Source organism: Gossypium hirsutum, chromosome D09 (assembly GCF_007990345.1).
Source record: "Gossypium hirsutum isolate 1008001.06 chromosome D09, Gossypium_hirsutum_v2.1, whole genome shotgun sequence".
Lineage (NCBI taxonomy): Eukaryota > Viridiplantae > Streptophyta > Magnoliopsida > Malvales > Malvaceae > Gossypium > Gossypium hirsutum.
The window spans coordinates 7,494,759-7,515,639 of NC_053445.1; the positions used below are offsets into that span (position 1 = coordinate 7,494,759).

The 20,881-nt window shown below is 33.4% G+C and overlaps 2 protein-coding genes and 1 long non-coding RNA gene across 11 annotated transcripts; all 3 read left to right on the forward strand.

Annotated features, from left to right (window-relative positions):
* Window positions 1-5,912: 5,912 nt before the first annotated feature.
* Window positions 5,913-7,227, forward strand: LOC107892316 (uncharacterized). 2 transcript variants are annotated; one of them, XR_005918496.1, is made up of 3 exons: window positions 5,913-6,267; window positions 6,364-6,468; window positions 7,038-7,227. It is a non-coding gene; the product is annotated as an uncharacterized lncRNA (long non-coding RNA). The 2 variants fall into 2 exon arrangements; XR_005918497.1 differs by having other exon boundaries at window positions 5,918-6,267; window positions 6,387-6,468.
* A 14-nt stretch (window positions 7,228-7,241) lies between these two features.
* LOC107899386 (polyadenylate-binding protein-interacting protein 6) lies at window positions 7,242-8,632 on the forward strand. The gene is made up of 2 exons (XM_041101647.1): window positions 7,242-7,445; window positions 8,242-8,632. The coding sequence occupies exons 1-2, from the start codon at window positions 7,272-7,274 to the stop codon at window positions 8,404-8,406; spliced, it is 339 nt and encodes a 112-aa protein (XP_040957581.1). The 5' UTR covers window positions 7,242-7,271; the 3' UTR covers window positions 8,407-8,632.
* Window positions 8,633-9,616: 984 nt separating this feature from the next.
* Window positions 9,617-19,726, forward strand: LOC107892315 (paired amphipathic helix protein Sin3-like 2). Of its 8 annotated transcripts, none has more exons than XR_001682571.2 (24): window positions 9,617-9,909; window positions 10,008-10,083; window positions 10,609-10,818; window positions 10,910-11,090; window positions 11,176-11,274; window positions 11,392-11,565; window positions 11,669-11,942; window positions 12,188-12,324; window positions 12,408-12,483; window positions 12,566-12,595; window positions 12,979-13,142; window positions 13,227-13,381; window positions 14,027-14,154; window positions 14,265-14,519; window positions 14,631-15,257; window positions 15,400-15,491; window positions 16,591-17,205; window positions 17,297-17,397; window positions 17,485-17,623; window positions 17,697-17,849; window positions 17,958-18,121; window positions 18,666-18,777; window positions 18,976-19,086; window positions 19,192-19,726. XR_001682571.2 is itself a non-coding variant. In XM_016817359.2 (24 exons), exons 2-23 carry the CDS (start codon window positions 10,010-10,012, stop codon window positions 19,055-19,057), a joined length of 4,083 nt encoding a protein of 1,360 aa, XP_016672848.2. In that variant the 5' UTR covers window positions 9,618-9,909; window positions 10,008-10,009; the 3' UTR covers window positions 19,058-19,086; window positions 19,192-19,726. The 8 variants fall into 8 exon arrangements, 4 of the variants coding, with proteins under 4 accessions (XP_016672852.2, XP_016672848.2, XP_016672850.2 ...); XR_001682572.2 differs by having other exon boundaries at window positions 18,979-19,086; XR_005918498.1 differs by having other exon boundaries at window positions 12,991-13,142.
* Window positions 19,727-20,881: the final 1,155 nt, after the last annotated feature.

The following is a 20,881-nucleotide window of genomic DNA, read 5'->3' on the forward strand; positions in this document are numbered from 1 at the left end:
TCCTGCCTATTTCTCCCACCATCGGTCTACAAATCAATTAAAAAAGAAACTAATTATATATATATGAAGAATATAAATATATTAGGGACCATATAGAGTAGGACAAGAATATATGATATATATTTGAACATGAGGCAACTATTTCAGGCAATTAAAATAAAACAATAAATTCATCCATAATGCTAGTAAAGGAGGTAGATCGAAACATTAGTAGTACATGAACTTTTTTAAGTGAAATGGAGATGAGGGCTAATGATTTGAGCTAAGAAAGAAAGAGAGCAGAGAACTGATTTGAGCTAAGATTTGACAGTAGTTGATAGTATAGGAAACATTAAACATGGTGTAAGCTTTAAACATTAAACATAAATCTGTGGTAATAAAAAGATGCACAGAAAGATAATGTTAATTGTTCGATCGTTTTAGTCTTAGATCCAACAAACATCTAAAGATCACAAAAGACTTGTTTAGTCTTAGATGAGATAAACATACTTACGATTACAGAACACATACATAATAACTTCATCTTTGCAGCAAACTGAGAAGCCCTGTGAAAGAAAGAAACAGAAAACTAGTATGTTATGAAAACTTGAAAAGTAACTAAAAACAGCCAACATAATTATCACCTCTACTTTTGGACTATCTGTGAGCAAACCAAAACAAACCAATTCCTTTTAAAGATTCATGATTTAATAGTTCCACCATGTGTTTAAACTTGAATCAAACTTTGAATCCTCAACACTAAATTTCCTTCTTTGAAACCACCAGTGACTCTTTTGCTGCCAACATAGTACATACACTTAAAAGAACCATACTTGAAGCTACAAATAAATTCTCAGATACCCCAAATCTCTTTTATGTTTGTTTACTCCATTTCATACATCCAAAATATTTCTTGGACAATGGCGCCACTGAAATCCATTTCACTCTTACCAAATTCTTCCACCATTCCCTTATAATTCTAGATTTGTCCATATTTTTACGAACTAATATATTTCAAATCCATATCATTCTTGGTTTTGCTACTTTGACTAGGGTACATGTAACACCCTTAACCCATATTCGTCACCGAAATAGGGTTATGGAGTATTACCGAAGTTTACAGATTTAAAAATAGTTTACACATGTCATTTACTGTTCATAACCGAAATCAAACATATTCAATCATAATGTCCCTTGAATGGGCCCTCGAGACCCAATTTATACGTTTGAAACAAGTTGGGACTAAATCGGGAACTCAGGAAATTTTTCGCAAAATTTAAAAATTTATCCAAGGTACAGGGGACACATGCCCGTGTGGTTAGGCCGTATGGCTCACACGGCCAAGTGACACGCCTGTGTTCCAGGCCATGTGGGCATTCGATGCGAGGCACACGGTCGTGTCCTAACCCATGTCCATACCCGTGTAACTCTCTAACTTGATTCACACGGCCTACCACACGCCCGTATACTAGGCCGTGTGGATAATTTAATTTTCAAAATTTAGGTGTAGGGGTCACATGGCCCAGAGGCCATGTGACACACACGCCCGTGTCTCTGCCCTTGTGATCAATTCTTAGCATTCTATTTCTCAATTTTAATGATGCAAGGGACACACGACCAAACCACACGCCTGTGCGCATGGCCGTGTGTCACGCACGGCTAAGACGCACGCCCGTGTCTCCACCCTTGTGGACGAAAATAGGTCATTTTCAAGGCCACTTTTCTCACCCAGTTTGTCTTCCACCTACATTAACATTTTAACACATCCCCAAACCAATTCAAAACATTTAAATCAAGCCAAAACCAATTCTTATGCATGACATATCATCACATATTTTCAAGTGACCAACTTACCAAATTGGTCAAAGATTCATTTAAGCATATTTATACCTAATATGTATATCAATTCAAGCACACAACACATATCAACATAATATGGTCTCATACAGATATACATCAAAACATACCATCACTAGCCATTCTAATGGCTAATTACAACCAAATATTAACACACCATCATTTGGTCAATTTAACTTATACATGTCATTATACCAAGGAAAATTTTACTAATTATACCAAAATGAACTGAAGGATAGTATGATCTTGCTCCGACCTGCTTCCAACCTTTACAAGCTTCTGAGTACTATAAAATAAAGGAAATAAAATAGAGTAAGCATATTATGCTTAGTAAGTTCGTATAATGGAAAATCAACTTACCAATCATTTATATTTAAGATAAGCATACAAAATTTATCCAAAAAATTTGGTAATTTGCCTAAACACATATAATCTCAAAAAACTTGTTAGTCAGATATTACATATAAAAACAAAGAATCAAGGACGAGCTCATCATGTAATAACTTTCATAAACCTATGCTTTTCATATCATATTTCCATATAACATGTGCATTTCTATAACAAATCATCTTAAATTCAGTTTAACCATGTCAGAACTTTACCCGTTAAATTTATTTGAAATATCGATGGATACATATGTAGTACACTCAAAGTGTAAAGAACTGTAATCCGTCAATTCATATTCAGGGGTACCCATTAGTTCACATAATCAGGAAGCACTCTCTCGAGCCATATAACAGGATGCTCATGTGAGCCATGTAACAAGAAACTTATCTGGGCTATACTAGGAAACTCATAAGAGTTTAAAACAGGAAGCTTATTGAGCTTAACAAGTAACTCCGAAGAGTTATTATCAAGGAGCTCTGGATAGCCATATAATAGGAAGTTCAAGCGAGCTATATCAGGAAGCTCACAAAGAGCCTATATTAGAATGCTCATAAAGAGTTGCGGTATGTTCGCATTATATGCAAGATCCATACCGATCATATAACAGGACGCTCACAAATGGTTGTAGTATGACTATAACACATGCAGGGTCAATACCGATCGGGATGTTCGCAGGAACCATGTAACGAGAAGCTCGAGAAGGCTTATAAGAGGATGCTCTTTCGAGCTATGGTGTGTCCGCAACATATGCAGGACCACAACCAATACGAGAAATACTATATCTATCGAATTTCATTTATTCAAACGGGACTTATTATTTATCGGGCATTATCGGACATGTGATCAATTTCATACATAAGATAAGACATTTATACAATTCAAACATATACAACATTCAATTCAAACATATTAATATACATGATTTAGTTACACGAACTTACCTCGACACTTGTTTGTATAAGAGAATTACTAATCCGATACTTTTTATTTTCCTAGATCTAACTCCTTATTTGATCTTTCTGGATCTATCTAAATGGATTTAACATCAATTTAACACATTTCATATCCAGTTCAATCCAATTTGCATCTTAGGCAAAAGTACCATTTTGCCCCTATACTTTTGATTAATTCCAATTTTGTCCTTAGGCTCGGAAAATAAAATTCATGCAATTTAATCCTTATTCCAAGCCTAGCCAAATTTTTCATATAACATTTACATCCCATGTAATTCATAAAATTCAAAAATTTCCAATGAATTTTAATCTTTATAATTTAGTCCCTAAATCACAATTTCATCAAAATTTCATTTACAAAAGTTGTTTATCTATTAACAACCTTTCATTTTCTACCATAAATTCCAAAATTTCAGCATACTCATTCATGGTAAAATTTTAATACTTTGATAACTTAGCAAATTAATCCCCAAAATAGATAGATTAGGTTATTACGATCTCGAAAATATAAAAATTACTAAAAACGGGACAAGAATTCATACCTAATTGAACAAAAACAACTTGCTTGAGCTCACTTTCTCTTAGCTAGGGTTTCCATGTATTTTTAATTTGGGAATGAAGATGAAATAGATTATATTAGTTTATTATCATCTTTAATTATTTCCATTTCTAATTTGGTCATTTTCTTTTTCTAATTTTCAATGGACGAATCGTCATAAATATCTACTAACTCCATTTAATGATCTAATTGTCGTATAAGGATCTCAAACTTTGAATTCCATAGCTATTTAATCCCTCTAGCTACTAGAATTCAACTTTTGCATTTTATGCAATTTGGTCAATTCTATAATTAAACATGAAATTGGTAAAATTTTCTTATCGAAATTTTTATACGTCATTCCTATCATAATGCAGATCATACAATAATATTAAAATAAATTTTATTTCTAACTCGAATTTGTGGTCCCAAAACCACTGTTTCGATTTCACTGAAAACAGGCTGTTACAGTACAAATATGAATCTTGCACTCTCTTCAACCCTTAATCCTTCTCATCAACCAAGACAAATTTCAAGTAAGATCCATAATTAGCATTGGACTATCAAGCAAGAACCTTAAATTCAATGCTAATAAAACGATAAATCGAATAAAAAACCAACAAATCCAATACATCTCTAGAAGAAAGAACTAGAAAATCTTAGATAATAGATTCAAAGAAGCAAACATATTCCATTAATTTAAGCTAAATACCAAATTGGCGCATTAACTAAAATTTTTTCCCATTTTTCCTATAAGAATCATCAAAATCTCTAAACATTGGGATCCTAAAATTACACTTTTTTCCCTTAATTTTTAATCTGGGTATTTAAAGCTACCTTTATCTACCTTAAACAGACAAAAAAACACTAGGCACGCATACAAGAACAACACATTGTCTCTCCATGGCTTATAAAAATAAATTTTCTTCCTTTTGTTTAAAAATTAAAATGATTTGTTATTGTTGGAGTTAGTGATATTTTACTAAAATGTATCATCAAATTCATAGAAGGCCAAACATCAAAAAGGAAATATTTAAGAAAATGATGAAAACAGAGAAAGAAAGTTTTACTAGAAGTGTTAGAGAAAACAACAAGTTTTACTAGAAGTGTTAGAGAAAACAGCGAGACGAAGAGCCCAAATATCGAACAAGGGTAAATTTTTTCAATCTAATACAAATAGAATGGAATCTCAGCTCTTCCTAGAAAGCCAAATTACTTGAACAAGGGTAAGTTTTACATTTGCTTTTACAATCGAAAAAGAAACATTGAAAAACAAATATTAATTGAAAAACACGTAAAGAAACATTGAAAAACAGATAGTTAGAATTAAAACTTACCAGATCTTGGATCTAGCGAGACGACTTGAAAAACGTTTCACTTCTTTTTTTTCAATGGATTAAGCTATCAGAGTAAGGAGGAAATGAGATTAAAAAAGAAAAAAATAAATTAAGTAAAGAATAAATGAAGTTTACAACGGTGGAGGGAAGAAGAATGAAAAAAAAATCAGTTGGAATTGGGGATTTCAAACTGTGAAAAAGAGAGGAGAATGGTGAGGATAAAATTGAAACATTTCTCTAATTTGCTGTTCCACCCATTCCTTGAATCACCATTTAGTGCGGGGAGTACGAAATGGTTTGATGCATTTTCACACTAAATAATCCCGTAATGAATAGCTGTAATAACTATTATAGCCAACCAAACAATGGTTTCGTGATGGGTCCACTGAATTGGGCTATAATGAATCACCATTACAGTCAAGCAAACATGTTGTTGGTTTTAAATCGGTGGAGTTTGAGATGGATAGTATTGTTGTTATTTAATTGATTCAAGCAAAGTCAATTTATTAGAATTCTTGAATTGCGTTAAGAGCAATTAAAGATCTAATCCAACTTTCTTGGATAATACGGGTTACACATGTCGTCGATAGTTTGGCAATATTGACATTTTCGAAGTCTCTGATTAAGTATATCTATATGCGATCATCATAAAATCTTTCAACTGATACATGATAATTACTCCGAAAGAGGGTGGCCTCGCATAATTTAGTTATAATTTATAATTTCTTTCTTTAAAAAAAATTAGAGTGAAAAAAAATTTTAATTCAAGTTCATAAAGATGAATTGATCCTTTTAATTGGTCTCATTCGAATCCCCACTTAAGCTCCCTTTATTCCGTTGTTTGGTTCATGGTAATGCTATTACGGGTGTAATCCATTACTACCCTAATCGGTGAAATCCACCGATTTGTAATACAGCCCTTTTGCTCAGATTAGGTGCTGCATCCAAATCCCTCCCTGTTTTACCCTCCCAATTGGCTTCCCCATTCCGTCGCCTCTTCCTTCGTTCTACCTTCGTTCTACCTTTGCCTCCCGATTGGCTTCCCCATTCCTTCGCCTCTTCCTCTGTCTCTCAACCTTTTCTTTTCTTTTTCTTTACAACCAGTCACTCTTTCGTTTTGCCTTCTCAACCAGTCGACCTTTTTCTTTTCTTTTTCTCTGTGTCACTCCTTCGATTGCTCTCAATTGATGGGTTTCCAGGTTACTGCTACTGAAAGGTAAAGGTTTCTAACTCTCTTTTGCTCTCAATTATCCTGTAATTGTTCTAACTCTCTTATTCTCTCTGTACTGAGTTTTAATGGCTGTCTTGTTAGTGTCTTCTTCATTGCACTTTCAGGGCCTGATCATATAAACTTCATCGAAACACGGAATCTTTTGTTTCTTCTTCTCTTTTGCTGGAGTTTTTGCTTTAATTTTCGGTAAAAATTTCTTACTAATCTTTGATTTTGGTTGTTTTCTCATTGGTTGATCTTTACGGCCCTCATGGAATCAAAGACCTGAAAGTTTGAAGGGAATTTTCCTTACTTTCTTGATAAAATTCAATTTAAAACATTCCAATAATTTTTTCCACCTTGTGATTGGTAATTTTCCACTTCTTAATTCTTTTTGAATAATTAAGTTATCTACTTCGTTATTAGATGATTATTGTTATGATTATTTGAAGAACAGCAACTTGTGTACATGGAGTTTATTTTGTTCTAATTGCGTGACAGGTTTTCGATGCTTAGTTGCATGTTAAACAGAAATCCAGAATGATCCTATCAATGCAAGAAAAGTCACATTTATTCCAATTTACAATCATTTTTTTCTTTTTCTATGTGTGTTTTTATCTTGTTAGGATTAGACTTGCTCATATTCATTTTCGTTCAGTATGTTGTTTTTGCTATTAGATTTTCATTTTTCTGGATTGTTCTTTTAAAAATGAATGATTTTGCCTAGTAATCTAATTTAATTTGTGTTTTTATGTTATGGGGGCTAAAATGATTAGTATTCTTCTCCAGCAAAGAGAATGAAGCCAGAGGTTTCTTCGTTGAATCCCTGTGCAGCATCATACATACCACTTGCCAAAAGGGAGGGTTCCATAGCTAAAGATATTAAGGCTGGAAATGAGTCTGCTTGGTTTGATCCTTCCTCACGTAGCAATGCTTCACTTGAATCTGCAATCCCTGGCATTGGAAACCACCTAGTTGCACTGAAAAGCGACCCTGGTCATGGTTCTTTGATGCAAAATCAGGGTGAAATGAGTGGCGAGCAGATTATGGATGAGGAATTCGACATGGATTTGGAGTATCTTCGCACGATGTTCCCCGGTTTGTCCAATGACTCTGTTCTGGATGTCTACATGGCTAATAATGGAGACTTAGAAGCCACTATTGACATGCTGAACCAACTTGAGGTAAATTTTGCCTATCTTTATTTTATAATTTATATAACTTGATTGTCTGAGTGGTCTTGCTGGATTCGTTTTCTATATTATTTTCATCTCGAATGTTTCCTATATTATTAGCTCCTCTTACTGTTCCATCCTGCAGATTTCCAAGTGTCCCTCTATGAAAGTGCTAGTAGTGAAGTAATTGAATTTATGAATAATTTTCTGATGTTGTGGGTAACATATTTCACTTGTTTTTAACTGTATGACATCAAAGAGTTAAGGATGTTAGTCTGCATTCAGGCCTATTTCAGCATAACCATGGTTTTTCTTCATTTGTTTTAATCCTCCCTGTGCAAATGATAGAGATTTTTCCACCTGTTTTTGTCTCCCACCTTTTGAACTTTCATATGATTTTATACATTGATTTATGTCAATGATTTCCCCACATATTTTGTTCTTATGGATCGTATACCTTCAGATGCTTTTATTGTTTTTATTCACCTCACTTTCAGTTGAATATATTATAACTGAGGGTTGTGTAGTGTTATCTTGTTCATATAAATTTGTTTGGAAATTTACCTATTCTATAATGCCATTAATAATGTATGCTAATTTGAATATTGGGGATAGGATGTTTTCCTCATGCTGCTTGCTTCTTGTTTACTTATTGTACGGCAAGTTCTTTCTTTGGTTTCATTGGAAGTGATTTCTGGAGTATTTGTGATTTTGATTCTTGAATTAGTTTATGGTTGGGATTAAAAAATGCACCTTTTTGCCATTATTTCAGTATTCATGTACATTGGATAGTTCTCTTTGTTAGATGTACACTGTTGAGTCCTCTGACACTCTTCCCGACACATTGGATATCGGTGATATCTCTGAATTTATCTCTTCAGCAAACTGTGGTACTCTTAAACTGAAGAATGTGGCAGGTGAAACCGGCGCGTCTTCATCAGGCTCTACAGAATCAACTGTTACCTCCTGACTGACATAATCAAAGGGGTTTCAGTGTTTCTAGTTTTAGTTGTATCTCTCAGTGGATAAGAAGTGTACACAAGTAGGGTTCTTCTTCAAGGTTGAGAAATGTAGTACTTTGCTTTTAACACTTGAAGGGTTTAACATTGGATGTGTAGTTGTATGCTGTAACATTTGTTTGGTCGCTCAACTTTTTCTACATTTGTTTGGCGATGGAAGAGTATTTGTTTTGTTTATGCCTTTGCTGGGGGTTCATTTTCTCTATATAATATAATAACTTATATTAGAAGTAAAATTGTATTTTGCTTTCTACTAAAAGAATGGGCAAATTAGTTCGTGTACGTAAGATTAAAGAGCAAACTAATCTTTTTGTTAAAAATTTCATCCATTTTTATAATTAAAACCGGTCTTTATATGTCGGCATGAGGTACACGTGGTACATTACATGTAATTGTCTAATTATTTTTATTGTTAACAATTGATCTTTTTACATAGTTTGTGATATATGCACAAATGAGGTGAAATTTATTAAATTTTATTCACCGAATCTATCAATTTTCAAATTTGGAAAATCAGTCGACTTACAACGACTTTTTGGATAGGATCAAGCATTCTTGGATTGAGATATTTTCATAGTGTTTGGAGATCTCTTAATATAAGAATATTAATTATTAAGAATTTTATTAAATTATATATTTTAATTATAATATATTTAATAATAATTATGTTTAAATATGATTAAAATATTTATTATTGATATTAATAATTTTATTAAAATTTAAATAACAATAACAATAATAATTTACCAAAACAAATTTCTGCTAATTATTAAGAATTTTATTAAATTATATATTTTAATTAAAATATATTTAAAAATAATTATTTTTAAATATGATTAAATTATTTATTATTGATAATAATAATCTTATTAAAATTTAAATAATAATAACAATAATCATTTACCAAAACAAATTTATGCTAAGGGTATTCTAGTCATTTTAGTTTTTTTCATTATGTTATTACACCTCTATTCCATTCAACCAAACACAAGATTACTATTACGCCTCTATTCTATTACATTCAACCAAACAGTTGATTTGCTATTATACCTCTAATCCAATACACCTCTAATCCAATACAGCGAACCAAACGCCCCTAAAGGTAATTGGGGCCTATAGTTGAATATGGAACTGAGAAAAGGCCAATAAGGAAGAAACCACAAAACCAAAGAACAGCACGCACAACACAAACAAACATTAAGACATCTCTCTCTGTTCTTCACCGGTTTCCGAAAACCATCTTCTTTTCTTTTTTGTAATTTTCTCATTTTGATTTTGACTCTCCCTCACGTATCCAAGTTTCTCTCTTTCATTGTTCTGCCTCTTCAATTCTTTCTTACATGACCCGACCAAAAAGAAAATAATTATAGAACCCAAAGGATCAGAAATTAAAAAAAAAAAAAGGTTTTAACTGGTTTAGTTTCTTCGTCTTTTCTTCGTGTAAGATCTGGAAAGTAAGTTTCTTTAATCCAATTCTTGAAATGGGTTTGTTCCTATTTCTTCAAAGATAACTCCTATATGAAAAGAATTCACTCTTTTTTTGGGTTTATAGGGATGAAGCGAATAAGAGATGATATATATTCTGGTTCTCAATTTAAACGCCCATTTACTTCTTCAAGGGCTGAATCGTAAGTTGTCTTCTTTTTTTTTTTGTTGGTTCCTCTGTTTTTATAATCTGTTTGCTTTCTCTTTTAGGGTTTTTTTGGTTGGTTTTGTTTTAATATGATAAAGTTTGGCTTTTTTGATAACTTGGTTTTCTTTTTCCTAATTTTTGTTGCTGGTTAGTTATTGTTCTCAGCTTTAATGGTCTTTTTTGGTGAGATTTGACTGAGAATTTTGTTGGATTTGCATGTGGGATTGTATTGCTTATCACTTTGAATTGAGTGATTCGTTTATGTTTTTGTTTTATCATGTTTTGGTAGAATCATATTGGTGTCTATGATTCTTGGACCAGTACATAAAGTAAGACTTGCTACTTGGTTTTGTAATATTTGGTAAATAACACTTTTTAACTAAAGGGATCTTTAGCTCTTTCTAAGATTAATCATCTGTTGAAAGTAAATTAGGTTTAGCCCAATTTGTAGAGTTTTTTATTCATTATTGTGGAGATGGATGTAGCTCTGAATTTTCTTTCATTATTTCTACCTATTAAGCTATGGGCAAAACCAAATGCCTGGTGGAGGTGGCGGTACAGGTGGAGGGGAAGGGGGAGGAGGAGGAGCTGGAGGAGGGGGAAGTATGTCGCAGAAACTGACTACAAACGATGCCTTAACATATTTAAAGGAAGTCAAGGAGATGTTTCAGGATCAAAAAGAGAAGTACGACATGTTCCTTGAAGTTATGAAGGATTTCAAGGCTCAAAGGTATCCCATTTTCAAAATGCCAAGTTTTCTTGACGGACAATGAATTGTTGTTTAAACTACTAAATGTCCATACATCTTTTGTCTTCTGCAGGACTGACACTGCTGGTGTCATTGCCCGAGTGAAAGAGTTATTCAAAGGGCATAACAACTTGATTTATGGATTTAATACCTTTTTGCCAAAGGGATATGGAATTACCCTTGACGAGGATGAGGCTCCTCCAAAAAAGACTGTTGAATTTGATGAAGCAATCAGTTTTGTAAACAAAATAAAGGTGAAATACTGAAATTGCTGTGCCATAATCTTCCGCTTATTGATGCCTGTGTTTAGCCATCTAATTTATCCATTTTACTATGCAGAAACGTTTCCAAAATGATGAGCATGTTTATAAATCATTTCTGGATATTTTGAATATGTACCGGAAGGAGCACAAGGACATAAATGAGGTCTATACTGAGGTAATGTCTTCTTCTTGTTAACTGTGTTCATTTGCTCTTTGGCATTTACTGAATCTTAATCTCTTGATTTTGTTTTCTTCAGAAAATATCATGTGTTCTTTGTTTCATTGCTTTCAGGTTGCTTCTCTTTTTGAGGACCATCCAGATCTTCTTGATGAGTTCACAAGATTTTTGCCAGATTCTCAAGCAGCACCTATGACCCAACAAGTTCCATATGGTCGAAACTCAACTCAGCATTATAACGAGCGAAGCTCTGCTACACCCACCTTGCGGCAAATACAAATGGATAAGGTAGCTGTTCTCTCTCTTATTTTTAATATTTATTTTCTTGCTACTTGCTATGCATTGATATGCTTGTGATATGAACAATGATTCTTTTATTTTATTTTTCCAGCAACGTCGGAGGGATAGGAGTATTACTTCCAATGCTGATAGGGATCTCAGTGTTGACCGTCCTGAACTGGACGATGACAAAGCTGTTATCAAAATGCAAAAGGAGCAGAGAAAGCGCGTGGAAAAGGACAGTAGGGATCAGAGAATTCGTGATCACGATGATCCTGAGCATGACAACAATAGGGATTTTAACTTGCAGCGTTTTCCTGACAAAAAGAGATCCGGAAGGAAGGTTGAAGGATTTGCTTCTTATGATGACAGGGATACTTTCAAAAGTAAGTCTCTCAACTTTTTATAACTATTATATGTGTATAATATACAAAGTATCACCTTTGTTTTACTTGCTTTTTGAACATATCATAATTATACAGTTTAGGGTGTTTAGGGTGACAATTTTGCTATTCTTTTGCAATGCTTTGCTAATAAAGTAGCCTTGCTTGTGTAGTGGGATCCAGGTTAATGCACATTTTCTTGTTCTTCTTATATCAACCTTTTAAAGGTTTTTCTATTCAAATCTCAGGCATGTGCAACCAAGGGTTTGTATTCTGCGAGAAAGTTAAGGAGAGGCTATGCAACTCAGATGACTACCAGGCGTTCTTAAAGTGCCTTAATATTTATAGCAACGGAATAATCAAAAGAAATGATTTGCAAAATTTGGTATGTTTTACACCATCTCTAACAGTTATCTTTGATTTTAGAATCATTCAATCGCTTCTCTTATATGTTATATTGGTCCCTAGGTGACTGATTTACTTGGCAAGTATCCAGATCTTATGAATGAATTCAATCAGTTCTTGGAGCGTTGCGAGAATACGGGTAACAACTTAAGCATCATTTTAAGTTGTTTGTTTCGATTATTAATTCTTATGGCTGTTTTTAAACCAAATATCTCCTGCAGATGGGCTTCTTGCTGGTGTTATTAATAAAAGTACGCAACTGATAGCCTCCTTTTCTTTCTGATTTTGTTACACATTTTCTTATTTATCTTTGCCACTTTCTCTTTTATCGATACCGTTGTATCAGAAAAAAAATCCCAAAAGTTGATCAAAAAACTGATACCATGATGAAATTAGAGATGAATACTCTAATGTATTGAGGAAAAACTCACTCAAAAGTATGTATTTCTTAGAAATATGTAGAACTATATATACATGAAGATTGAATCAACCTAAGGAAAGAATATCTCTAAATTAGAATTTCTAAAAATCAGTTGTAATCTCTAAAGATACTAATCAATGCTATCAAATAATCAAAAGATTCTCAACACTTATTTATCTGTAAATCGCAATGGCGTTTACTTCTTGATTACAGAATCTCTTACAGTTGTCGGACATGCACCCAAATCAGAGGAAAAACGTGAAATTGAGGCAGCTAAGGAAAAGGAGAGATATAAGTATATGGGAAAATCAATACAGGAGCTTGACCTTTCTAACTGCCAAAGTTGTACTCCAAGCTATCGGCTTCTGCCTGATGATGTATAAACTTTTGTTTTTTTCCCCCATGCAAATTATTCATGATTTGGCACCAGTTTTTAATGCTCTTTGGTGTTTCTTTTGCAGTACCCAATACCTATCGCAAGTCAGAGATCCGAGCTCGGCGCTCAAGTGCTGAATGATAATTGGGTATCTGTGACTTCAGGAAGTGAGGATTATTCTTTTAAGCACATGCGCCGAAATCAATATGAAGAGAGCTTGTTCAGATGTGAGGATGATAGGTAAATTTTCTTGGCCTTCCTCAATTTATTCCAGTGCTATGTATGCATTCACCTTGGTGATTATTTATCTCTTTTTGTAATTTAATTATGCGTCGTTCCCATTGTAATTTTATATACTGCATGTGAAGGTGAGAATGAACTTTCGTAAGAAATATCTATATGCACTGATTAATTATTCAGTTCATTTATGCCCTTTTGTATTCCGGTGTTAAACTATCTGACTGGTCAATGTACTATAGGCTTATGAGCAAATTAGTCCTATAAAAGCGAGCAATTTAATCTTTGTAGGTTTAATTTTAAAGCAAAAAGGTAAATTTGTAAACGGTGGTAAGGTTGAATGTTAAAACATATTGACTTGCCATGTTTTAAAGTGGCAAGAGAAAAACTGAGCAATTTAGTCCTTGTCGTGTTTTGAAAATGTTTTGAATTTCTTTTTCATTTGTCACTTTAAAACACAAGTCAGCTTTTCTTATCCTTCAAATTTACCGCTGTTTAAAAAAAATACAAGGATTAGCTTGCTCATTTTTGTAGTAGAGGGACTAGTTTGCCCTTTAGCCTTTGGTACAGGGACCCACCAGTTGCTTTAACCGAAATCTAGATATTATATCCTTCCTGGACATGACAGTTCTTGTTTGATGGTCTTAGGTTTGAGCTGGATATGTTGTTAGAATCCGTGAGCTCAACAGCCAAGCGTGCCGAGGACTTGCTAAATAGCATTAATGAAAATAAAATAAATTTGGATTCTCCGTTCCATGTTGAAGAACACTTCACTGGTTATGTCTCCTTGCTATGTGAAACCTTTTTCATCATTTTATGTCTCCTTGCTATGTGAAACCTTTTTCATCATTTTAACTTTCGGACTCCTCTTGATCACTTACTGCAGTTCTAAATTTAAGGTGCATTGAGCGTTTATATGGTGACCATGGTCTTGATGTGATGGAAATATTACGTAAAAATCCTGCTCTTGCATTACCCGTCATTTTAACTCGCCTGAAGCAAAAGCAAGAAGAGTGGACGAAGTGCCGTTTAGACTTCAACAAGGTTTGGGCTGAAATTTATTCGAAAAACCATTACAAATCGCTTGATCACCGCAGCTTCTATTTCAAGCAGCAGGATTCAAAGAACTTGAGTGTGAAATGTAAGTGGGAGTGATGATTCTTAACAACTTGTTTTTGTTATAGGGTATACTTTGCGGTCTACAATGTTCTTATTACTTCAAATGATCCCTTTTTTTTTTTTCTAATTGCAGCTTTAGTGGCTGAAATCAAGGAGTTGAAAGAGAAGAACCAGAAAGAGGACGATGTTCTTATGGCTAGCGTTGCTGGTCACCGACAACCCCCCGCTCCACACCTTGAATATGAATATGTGGATGTCAACATTCATGAGGACCTATATAAACTTATAGAATATTCATGTGAAGAGATGTGCTCAACGAAAGAACAGTTAAATCGAGTCATGAGGCTCTGGACCACTTTCTTGGAACCAATGTTGGGTGTGCCTCCTCAACGTAATGGCAGAAAGGGCATTGAAGGTGCTGGTAAAGCGCAGAATTCTGCTGTAAACGGCACTGCATCAAGCATTGCTGAAAGTGATGGGAGCCCTGGAGCTGATGCTACTGTAAATTCAGGGCAACCAAAGGCTGCTAGTAATGGAGATGGGAACAGTTCTTCCGAACTAACAAATTCTTGCAGAAATGGGTTGACAAACAGGGAAACTTTAGCGAAAGATGAACACTCAGGTCGTGTCTCCAGAGTTGATTCGAAGCCAGAGAAAGAGATTAAATTTACAGCTGATAAAAGGCCTGGAATTAACATGGTTGCTATTGGAATCAAAGCAGAAAATAATCAGGGCCGAAGCAATGTTGAAGGGACATCAGGTGTGTAGTCTGCAAAAGTTTCATGAAAATCACTTCCGTGATTTTGTTGTTCATTGATCTCATTTTTGTTATTACTTTTATTCTTGTTATTCCTTCTTTTCTGAGATCATGTTGCAGTACTGAGATTAGTTTGAATTTCAAGGTCCCGGTGCAGCTGCATCTAGACCTACTAGCATTGCTGCTGGTGAGGCTCATGAATCTGAAGCTAATGTTGATCTTGTAAATTCATCGGAGGTATGATTTTGTGTATATCAACTACTATATTCTACTTAGCATCACTGAAGCTGTTATTACTAAATGGTTTTAGTAAAATATAGCAATGTTTGGCATCTCCTGTGAATGTTGCTTTGATTCTTTATTTTGCTTGAAGTATTTCTGTTTGGCATCTATGTTCTAAACATATTTAGACATGGATGTGAAGATATGGACTTCCAAGGATCCTCAAAAATAAAAGAAAAAACATACCTGTGTCAGACACAATTTTATCCTATGCTTACACCTAAGTAGGTTTGCCTATGCAATTTGGTTAATTCGGTTTGGTTAGTTTGGTTTTAGTGTTAGTCAATTAAAGGTTTAATGCCTCGTTTGGTTACTAGTGTAATAACATGAGGAAAAAGCTTATTTATTACATATGTATTACAATAGTTAGACATCAAATACAGAATAGTTAGTACAAATTTAAACTTAAAATTAGAAAGATGAGTCAAAGCTCTTCTAAAAAATAGTACCTCTTCAAAATAACCGAAAATTTTTCCTTCTTTTTGCTAAAAAAAAGTCATGGGAGTGGCTAAATATTATCAATTGAATTAGTTTATTGCTTACTCATATACTAAAACATGTGTAAAAAATAATACTCTTACTGAATGTAGAGTAAATGTGTTAATTCAAGTGATTGTTGGTTTACATAACTGATAATTGAACCAGCAAACTAAATGACTTAATGTATTATATTTATATTTGTATCTTTTTATATATTTATAGTAGTATAGATATATGGAAAAATACTTAATTGATTACATTTCTCCAATGGTTAGGATATTTTTTTAAGGAAATATAAATAATCGTTTTAAATAAATTGGAATTAAAAAATGGTAGATTAGCCTATTTATTTTCGGTTAATCAATCGACTTAAGTCTGTTTGATTATTTCTTTTTTTTTTAAGTCAAGTTTGGTTTTTGGTTATTATTTATGGGAGGTAAGTTGAACTCAGCTTTCAGGTTTTTTTACCAAACCAATCGAATTGACCAACTGCATGTCCTTATACCCAAGTGGGTTCTCTCTTTAATTTTTAGTCATAATAAATATGCTTATTCAAATTTGCTTGGTGATTCAGGGTGTCACTGTAGCAAAACATGCTTTAATAGTAAATGGAACGCCTACAGATGGCTCTAATGGTAGCAGATATCACGAAGAATCCACTGGTCCCTCCAAAGTCGAAAAAGAAGAAGGTGAATTATCACCTAATGGTGATTTTGAGGAGGATAATTTTGTTGCCTATGGTGATGCTGGTCCAAAGGTAGTGCCGAAGGCAAAGCATGGTGTTGAAAGCAGACAACAGCGATCTGGAAATGGGAAAGATTTGCATTCCGTGGATGCTGGTGGAGAAAATGATGCGGATGCTGATGATGAGGATAGTGAAAATGCCTCGGAGGCTGGTGATGATGCATCAGGCAGCGAGTCTGCAGGTGATGAATGCTCCCATGAAGAGGAGGAAGAGGTCGAACGTGATGAAGTTTATGGTAAGGCTGAGAGTGAAGGTGAAGCCGAAGGAATTGCTGATGCACATGTGGGAGGAGATGGGACCTCCTTGTCATTCTCGGAACGTTTTCTTTTTACAGTGAAGCCTCTTTCAAAGCACGTACCACCAGCTTTACCTGAAGATGAGAAATACAATTCTTGGGTTTTTTATGCAAATGACGATTTCTATGTTCTTTTCAGACTTCATCAAGTACGTTAGATTTCTAAATCTTTTTAGTTATTTCTTCTTTTTTTTCTTTCTACATTTTAGTAAGTATTCTTTATTCTTTGATTTTCATTAGATCCTGTACGAAAGAATACTTTCGGCAAAAACAAATTTAGCCGGTGGTGAAATAAAATGGAAACATTTAAAAGACACTAGTTCTTCAGATTTATATGCCAGGTGATTTACTTTTCTATATAACTCTACTGAACAATTTGAAGGGTTTAATGCATTCTAATTCAGAAATTTCATCTCTTTGGTACCCAGATTTATGAGTGCATTGTACAGTCTGCTCAATGGATCGACCGATAATACGAAGTTTGAGGATGAATGCCGAGCTATAATAGGAAACCAGTCATATGTGTTATTCACATTGGACAAGTTGATATATAAATTGGTTAAACAGGTTTGCTTCTTCAACGGTCTTCCAACATTCTTCCTTGTTTTCCATTCAATCATTCGAGATATTTTCATTGCAGCTTCAAGCTGTTGCAGCGGATGAGATGGATAATAAGCTTCTTCAATTGTATGAATATGAAAAATCCCGGAAACATTGGAAGACAATGGATTCAGTTTATTACGAGAATGCACGTGTCCTCCTCCATGAGGAGAATATATATAGACTGAAATGCGTAAGTTTTACATGTTCCTCTCTTACACCCCTTTTCCGGAAAAAGAAATGAACTGAATAAGGAACATGAATGCCCTACGTATGTACACTTTGGCTTCCTTTTTTGCAGTCTTCTTCGCCATCTCGTTTGTCTATTCAGCTGATGGACAATGTCATTGAAAAGCCCGAAGCATTTGCTGTTTCCATGGAACCTAATTTTTCAGCCATTTTGCACAGTGACTTTCTGTCAGTCTTTCCCGGAAAGAAAGAACCACATGGCATCATACTAAAGAGGTAATGACGGATAAAAAATGTAGCATGTAGATGCTAGGTTCTGCTAGCCTCTTATGTGTTATTATAGATGATTGTAGCAAAGAAAAGAATTGGAATATGTTACTCCTTCCTATGTTGCTCAAATTGTGATGAGTATCAGATATGAGAATGTGCCCTACGCAGATACATTGATTCTTTAAAAAAAAAATCTTCTAATTGGAGGATCTTTAGTGGATCATATCCCATCTCCTTATCTGCACACGAGTACTTCAAGAAAAATGAAGCGTCACAGCAACATATACTAGTGCTAATAAGCTTTTCTCTTTACTGATATTGCAGAAACAAGAAGTATTCAAATCCTATGTTACTTGGACTTGGGTGTGAGTGTTAGATACGAGTATGTGTCTGACACGGGTGTATAGCATTTTCTTTTTTCTTTGTTTTTCTATCTAATTGGATGATCCTTAGAGGATATAGGTGTTGGGCACGAGTCTATCAAAGAATTATGGAACATCAGAGTAACATGGACTAGTGCTAATCGGGTTTTCTTTATCGATGTTTGCAGAAACAAGAAGAACTACGCAAATCTAGATGAATTTGATGCTACTTGCATGGCCATGGAAGGCGTTGAACTGGTTAACGGTTTAGAGAACAAGATAGCTTGCAACTCATACAAGGTATTGTGCTGTTATAACATTGGGTTTAATCTTTTGTCTTCCCTTCTTTCATTGGACTACGGAAGCACGGCGCATGCTTTATCACTAAGAAAATGCCTTTGCATGTACCGAGTACCTTGGGTTTTTTTCATTCATGATCTGTGTAATTGTTTGTCAGATATCTTATGTATTGGACACTGAAGATTTCTTCTTTCGTAGAAGAAATTCATCACGGCGCAGATCACGCAATAATCAGGCAAGAATACAACGGTTCCTTAGATTTTTATCCACTTCACAATAATTTAGCATTCTCTCTCAGCGGCACGAAAGGTACATACAACATTGCGATCTTTCCATCTTCATAACTCTTAAATTACTTGTTTATGACAATTTTCAAGGACAACTTAATTTATCCACTTCATGGCTTTCTGGCAGAACCCATTGGTGGAAACCAAACCCCAAAAGGCTTTCGAAAACGACATGTTTTGTGTATGTTCAAACATGGTCGATGCTCAGACTGAAGAAAGGACGAACTGTTAGGAAATGTAGCATATTTGTAAGATGATATGAGCAGGATCTGACCAATTATCCTGTAAATAGGATTTGCAATTTGCATGATAATTTGTAAAGAAAAGGAAAAAGGTAAAAGAAAAAAAAAAGAATCATTGTTCCAAACGTGTTTTATGCTTTTACCCACAGGTTTACCAGCTTCTTCCAATTTGCATATCTAGTTCATAGTGAAGCTACCTGAGTAATTACAATGCATGCAAAGGACATAAGAGGAAATGTTGAGAACCAAATATTATCCTTGTGAGTGATTGTATCAATTAATTGGGTTTAATTCATTTTGTTTGACATGGCGAAGCCATTAGAAATCCGAAAAAAGATACCGATGGTTATATTGCTTTTGTATTACTATCGAATTCTTTTGAATATTTTAATAAAATTTTTATAATATAATGTTATCAGATATGCATGTAAATGTACTTCATCTGCTATTCATGGAATTATTATTTATGTATTCGTAATTTTTTATTGATTTATAAAATATAAAAAATAAAATTACTTTCATAATGATATAATTTATTTTATATGTAGAAAATTGTGATATTTGGCCAAAAAGAAACGCTAGTGTTAATTAATGGCAAAAAGTTAAAGAACAAAAACCTAATTTGACAAGATTTTGACACTACTTTTCTTTAATATCTTTTTCTCCCTCTTACCCCTAAAATTATTATTTAATCATATGACGTTAATGTAAAAATTATGTTTGAAATATTTTTAACATGTATATATAATAATATTGTAATAGTTGCAAATGAAAATTTGCTTGACTATTAACTAAGAATTATCACTTTTTATAGTGATGAATTATGTCCCTTAAATTTAAAAATTATATTATTTTATTATTAATAATGAATCATGTTTATTTAAGGATATACTTATTAAATAATTATATTTATTGTTAAAAGATATCACTATCATTTTAGATAGTCGTGTTCATATAAAAAAAATGAAAACTTTTATAAATAGAAATAAACTCTCATTTGTCTCACACAAAAAAAAACACATCAAATCTTTCATCTTTTCTCCCACCATTTTTTATATTCCTATATCATTCTATAAAAAATTATTGTAAAAATTCTTTATAAATATTGATGTTCTTGCTATACTCCACTAGTAGACTACTTTCGTCAATGCAAAACATAGATAATATTAAACTCCATTGTATCCTTTTAAGTTCTTTTGCCAATAACTCTTTTACACACCATAATAAAATCAATACAAATAAAATCTTAAATAAAATAACATTGATACAACACCTTAAAGCCTTTGCTAATTTCTCTTAAATTTATTTTTATCCCCACACTTAAAAGATTTATTTACAAGTCTCTAAAATAATAATAATAATAATAATAATAGTATATTATAGAAAGTAAATATAGGATTTATTTAAATTATTATAATAAATTAAAGTACTATTATTTAACACTGCGAGGGAAATAAAAAACTTCGTATGTAAATTTAAAACATGGTCATCTGATGTGTTGTGAAGATATAAAACATCTGCATTCCAACCCCACTTGTGATTTTATTTTTATTCTACAAGCAGAATAATTATCTA